Raw genomic sequence first — 6,132 nt, forward strand, 5'->3', positions numbered from 1 at the left:
GGGCCCCCTCCCCCGCGCTGCCCTGCTCACCGAGTTTGGCCGCTGACCGGAGCGCACCAAGAAGCCGCAGGTTGATGGCTGCTCCCAAATCCCTGCCTGGTCCCCGGAGCAAAACTCCTTCAGGGCAGGTAAATGGTGCAGAGCCGATTTCACAACTGACGTTGCCCAAAACGGCTCGTTTGGGGACGAACGTTTTGTTAAGCGAAGCTTAAAAACAATAAAAAGTGCCTTGTTCCCCAAAGCCAACCTTACCTTTGCAGGCCATGTTGTTCTCCGGCTCGTAACCGGCCTTGCATGTACAGCGGCCAATGGGGACCATCCACTCCCCGTCCCCGTTGCAGTACAGTTTGATGGGCACATCCACCTCCTCGGCGTTGGGGATGCAGGTGCCACGGGCAGTCACTAGAGAGGTGCTCTCCGCTCCTGTCATCGTCTCCGGGAAGATGGCAAAGTTCTGCACCACGCTGGGGCACTTCTTGAAGAAGACCCTGACGGACAGCAGAGACATGCACGCCCCGTAGTCCTGGAAAGCCAGGTAAAAGCCGTTGCGGGTCAAGGGCCCGAAACTTCTCACTTCTGTGTTCACCTTCATCAACCTGCCACCAAAGTCCACCTGGGAGAAGCTCTCGTCAGCAGCAATGGTGTCCACTTTGAGGTAGGGTGCCTCCGTCCAGAAGGCGGACTTCTTGGTGGCAATGACAGAGTCTGTCTCGTAGTAGTAGAGGTTGAAGGTCTCCTTGCAAGAACCAGGGACATTGGGGAGGCTGCTGCAGTCCCGCACAGTGAAGCGCATCTCGGTGTAGATGCGGTGAGCTCCACGCCGGTTGATGAACGTGGTGAGGAGCCAGTTGTTCTGGTTGGGTTCGAAGACGTTGCACACCTGGTACGTACGGATGGTGTTGAGGTTCTCGTCGTAGCCACTGACTTCTTCCCACTGCAGAAAGGAGAAGGGAGAAGTGATGAGAGGGAGGCTGAGTGATCAGCGGTGGCCCGTGAGCTGCAGAGGTGCCGCTCGCCCTGCACAGGGCAGGACTGGAAGGAGAATCCCAAAGCCCCAGAGGGGACTAGGAACACGGTCGTGGACACACAGCGTGATGCACATGCAGAACCACCACCCAGGCCAGCACCAGACGAAATCCTCACCCTCTTGCCCCTGCACGCCTCTCCCCATCACGCCCAGCTGATGCTAAAACATCTTTTCCATGTGGCCAACTGCCTTAGCTGCCCTGAGAAGATGTAAAACCGGGAAGAAAGATGGTCCAGGCACCTGGAGGTTGGAGGGAGAGCAGCACACAAGGCTACAGCTTCATTAAAGCCTGAGCCAGCACGTGGGCTGGAGAGCGAGCCTGACCTCAGGCTCTCAGCACGATGGGATCATTTCCCTGGGCAAAGAAAACTAAATAAAACATTACCGCCACGGAGAGAAAGAATATAGATTTGCGATTCGATTTATAGAAGGGCATTAATATAATCCAGGCAACAATTTCAATTAAGGGACAGCAGCAAACTGTGAATAGTCTGTGATGGCATTAGAGTCCTACAGACAGATTTACAACCTCATACTCCATTCATTCTAACTAATCCATGTTTACAGTCTCCTCATAACAGCATTATTCATATGGCAATCTTTAAGCAGCACTCTGAATATCATGCATAATTTCCAGAAGTGATGCTATAGCAGTGCTCACGCGCGTTTGCGCTTACATGGCGGCACAACGGCAGACAGGTGATGCCAGCCTGCCCCGTTGAGTCTTCCAGAAGAGCTGATGCGCTACGATGAACCCCACAACCTTACAGCTTTTGCCCTCTTCCATTTTTTATTAAACCACCACATTCCTCACCTGCTCCCCAAGCTTCCCCCTTGCAAACCACAGCCTGATGTAAAAGAAAATGCAGGTTTTTATTTTGTTTTCAAAGCAGGGTCCTCTGCACGCTGCCAACAAGCACAGCAGAACGTTTGCTCCCGGGTCCACCTACTCGTCTCCGCTAAGCTTAAGCAAAGATCACAGCTCAAGGTTGCATGTCGTTGTTAAGCCGTGTTTACCAAACGAGCGATAAAACTTCATGCATCCAGCCGAGTGCTCTCCCTTCTCATCCCGCGCTGCAGCAGTGCTGCAAAAAACCCTCTCCACCCTGGACAAGACATGCCGATTCAGAGCCCTTTCACCACCAGACACCTTTTTACACAGGAAAGCTGCAAGGTCCTCCCCCACCGAGTGGTCTGGTATTGTTTCCAGTTCCCATCCAGGCTTTGCATTGCAGCCCCGGCACCCAATTAACGCCCGACAACGAGCTCTCTTCCAGCGCTCGCCCGCCAGCGTAACACCGGCCCCACTGCTCTGCCGCAGGAATCCTCCTCTTCATCCCACCCAACGGCTCCTGCACCCTGGCCAGGCGCACGGGAGGGATCTCGATGCTCCCTTGGGCACCCCTTGGGCTGAGTGCTGAAGAGCAGCAGGTCCCTGTGGCTGGAAAGCCCCGGGGTGCCAGCGGCTGCTGCCACCCATGCTCTAACAGCGACAAATGCATCGTTTGGACGAGATCCCACTAAATAATTCACAGGGAGATGGGGATTAAGACAATGATGTTCTTTGTCTCTGCTGAGATTTGAAGCACGCCCAGCAGGGAGAGCAGAAGGAGAGCCCACGTCCTGCCGGAGCCAGTCCCTGGGGACCACAGGCCCTGCTGGCATCCGCAGCCCCCCCGAGCCCCAGGGAACGATCTGTGAGCTGGGGTGAACAATCGCTCTCGGAGCTCAGCACGCCACGGAGGGATACCACCACCCAAAGGGACCCAAAGCCTGCACAGAGCCCATGTCGGCGGCAACCCCGGGATCAGGAGAGGTGGCTCATCAAATCCCTGTACCTCCACAGCCCCAAGAGAGATGAGAGGAGCCTGGGAGAAGGAGCTGACGCCCCAGCAGCAGCCGGGAGCCCCTCTCCCATCCTCCCATCTCCTCCCTCCTGCCCCAGGTAGCAGGGAGGTCCCATTTATAGATGGCTGCTGCTCTTCTCCCTCTCGGTTCCTTGCTTCCCCCTCTGGTCCCTCTCTTCTTTGCTGGTTCCTGCGATGCTATGGCTTGTTGCTGAGCCCCAAAGCAAGGCTGCTAGCGCACTCTCAGTTTTTGGATGGAGGAAAGCAGGGCAGAGGGGAAGCTGTTGGTTTCTTACTCCAGCTTTGAGCAGTCTGGGCTGACAAAGAAATAGCACAGCCCCAGGGTGACAGCCTTCGATAGCCGAAGACTGAAAACAAGAAAAGACCAAGTAGATTTGGGGTCTCTGTTGACACCAAGACAAGGAGAAATCCCCACGTGTAGCTTAGCGTCTGTACGCCAGGCTGCTTGGATGGGTCACGGTCTGCAAACCCTCCCTGGCACCCGCACTCTGGACAAGCCTCACCCAAATACTGGCCATCACCGCCGGACAAGCCAAGAAGCGGCACAAATCTGCACTCAAATATTTGTTGTGAACTATTAAACAGGACAAACCCTAAAACTCAGTGCTGTAACTGTGCAGCTCATGAAGACTACAGCAAGCCTGCAGCAAGAGCAAGACGTTGCTTATTTTCAACTCGCATCCAGCCTACTCCAAAACCTTCCTCAGCTGGGACATGATGCCTACCAGTGGGTTCACGCCAGGAGTCCAAATACACCTTAAGATGCTCCACATCCACCCAGCAAAGCGCCTGATGCTACAAAGAACAGCTCAGTCCACACAAGCAAGGGGACTTCAGAAGGGAAGTCACACTCTCCAACACACGCTACAGACTGACTCTATGTCTTTTAAATAAAGGACTTGGTATTTTAGAATAGTTTGTGGAAGATCTGATACACGGCCTGGTAAAGGAGAAGACTCACCCGTACCTCTCAGAGGAGCGAGAGTTGGATGGGTGCAGACGGAGGGATGCAGGGATGTGGGCTGGGGAGAGGCTTCGTTCTGCCGCTCCGCAGAGGGCGAGACCGCCGCGCCTTACCACGCAAGCTCCCCGCCGGCCTCGCGCAGGCTTTCAGGTCTCCTTCACCTGCCTGCGCTCCCCCTGCATTTTGCCAGCAACTTATCCGGGCCCAGGTTTTGTCCCAAAGCAATTCAGTGGCAAAGTCCCACATTTCAAGGGCCTCTGACCTGCCTGGAGAGGATTTCGTGCCCACTGCACGGGTGGTTCAGCTTTGGCGACGGCGTGCAACCTCATTTCTTTTGAGGACCAGTCACATCCTAACAAAGGGGTGGGCTGGCCTCCTTTCCCCTTCAGTGCCACGTCCTGGAGGGCCCGGGGACAGGCCCCGCTGCCGTACCCACCCCTGCCCAACCGGCTGCCTGTCCCACCGCGATGCCCATCCATTAGCTCGCGTCCCCTCCCAGCGCCGCTCCTCACCCCACCAGCTCCACCTCTCACTTTCTCTGCCAGGGGAATGCGAGTCAGGTTATTTTATGCTTCCATTCCTCAAAGGCTCATATTATATAAAAAAGATGTTTTAAGTGCCTTAGGGTGTTTTGTTCCTCATTACTTCATAAAAGTGACATTAACAGCCAGGGAAGAGCACTGCCGAGTGCAATTATGGATGATGTTCCAGGTATGAAAGCTGTTTTGAGCCTGCTAATGTTTCCTAATTACAAGCCTTTTGGCACAAGGAGAGGGAAGGCATAAGCAGAGGGGTGGAGAGCGGTGATGGGGCTGGACCCTTCACCTGGGAGGGGGACAGGGATGGAGAAAAGCTCCATCTTCACCAAGACCCCAGGACCAGCTCAGGGAAGGGATGCTCAGCCCTGGACCTGCCGTGCAGCTTGGCGCAGCCATGCCCTGGCTGCCCCACACCAGCCCTATGGGGCACGGCTGCTCCTGCTGTGACTTCCCGGGCTCCCCACCTGTGTTCCAAGAGAAATACTGTGAACCCCGCAAGGTCACAGAAGGATCAGCTGGACGAGTGGCACTTACCCCCGAAGGAGGGTTGGCGGTCCAGCCCAGCTCGGCCGTCGCCGTCCGCGTATCCATCAAAGTTTCTGAGGAAACAAGAAAAGGAAAAGCAGACGAGTTACTCCTGACGTGTTTGATGACATTATGAGCACGGAGTCACAGGAAAATGTTCAGCTGCTCTCACGGAGCGTGCATCTGACCCTTGGAGCTGCTCAGAAATAAAGTTGCCCTAATACATCTAATGAACCAAGGGCAGCTTCACTCCGGAGCAGCCGGTGCAGGACAAGACTCTTTGCAAAGAGTCACGGCCTGAAGCCAAGCCACACTGCCACCACCTCTGACCCTCCCAAGCCTGGAAAAGGGAAATAGCGTTACTAACTAAAAAAAAAGACTTATAACATTAAGGAGGATGCTGCATTTCATGGAGTCATTTCGTGCACATACAAAACCCTGTCTAAACCCAAGCAGCGAGTTTGCATCAACTCCCTGGAAGCAGCAAGAGGCTGGCGGGAAGTCTCCCACCACGGGCAGAGCTCACCCTCTCCCCCAGCACCTCCGCAGGGACTTTTCGGCAGGTCCCATCCGACCCGCTCGCAGCTGCCTGCTTCGCTGCGCAGTGCCAGACATCCCCTTTTACGCACTACATCTGTCTGGTGCCCCGAGTTGCCGCTGCACACAGTTATTATTTATCAGAGTGATTTCAAATACATGAATAAAAACCATGCTGGTGGAGCGGTGGTCCTGTGCTGGGGGTCTTTTGATGGAGGATTTGGTGGGAAATATTTAAAAGCTGTAATACAGCTGACATTTCCTTACTTTTAGTCTTTAAAAAAAAAAAAAAACACACAACAAGAATAATAGTGAGAGCAACAACATATAGAAACAGATGGGAAAAACCCTCCAGGTTTTATTTATTTGTTTGCAGCAAGCAGACACGCAGATTAATTTCCTCGATTCCCGTGTCTCAACCGAATGGGGGGGAGGAGATGCGCCGCCACCGGCTGGCGTAGCTGAGCATCCCCCGCGGGCCCCGGTACCCACGGCAGCTTTGCAGCGCCAGGGAAAAGGGGTGCAGCCAGAGAGATAAAGGTCAGGAAATAAAGATCAGCCCAGGAATATGAACCGCCGCCCAACTGCTGCTTTCAACCTCTCCACGCCTGCTCCAGCAATCACAAGCGGGAAATAGAAGACTCCTATTCATCTTCCCACCCCTCCCTTTGC

The 6,132-nt window shown here is 54.5% G+C and overlaps 1 protein-coding gene across 1 annotated transcript; it reads right to left on the reverse strand.

Moving 5' to 3' along the window:
* Window positions 1-252: 252 nt before the first annotated feature.
* On the reverse strand, window positions 253-4,997 carry LOC104618330 (ephrin type-B receptor 1-like; the record flags this gene model as incomplete). The annotated part of the gene is made up of 2 exons (XM_010283895.1): window positions 253-934; window positions 4,933-4,997. Coding segments are annotated over 2 exons (747 nt in total), but the record flags the coding sequence as incomplete, so codon positions are not given.
* Between the last annotated feature and the right edge of the window lie 1,135 nt (window positions 4,998-6,132).

Source organism: Phaethon lepturus, unplaced genomic scaffold, assembly GCF_000687285.1.
Source record: "Phaethon lepturus isolate BGI_N335 unplaced genomic scaffold, ASM68728v1 scaffold52243, whole genome shotgun sequence".
Taxonomy (NCBI): Eukaryota; Metazoa; Chordata; class Aves; order Phaethontiformes; family Phaethontidae; genus Phaethon; species Phaethon lepturus.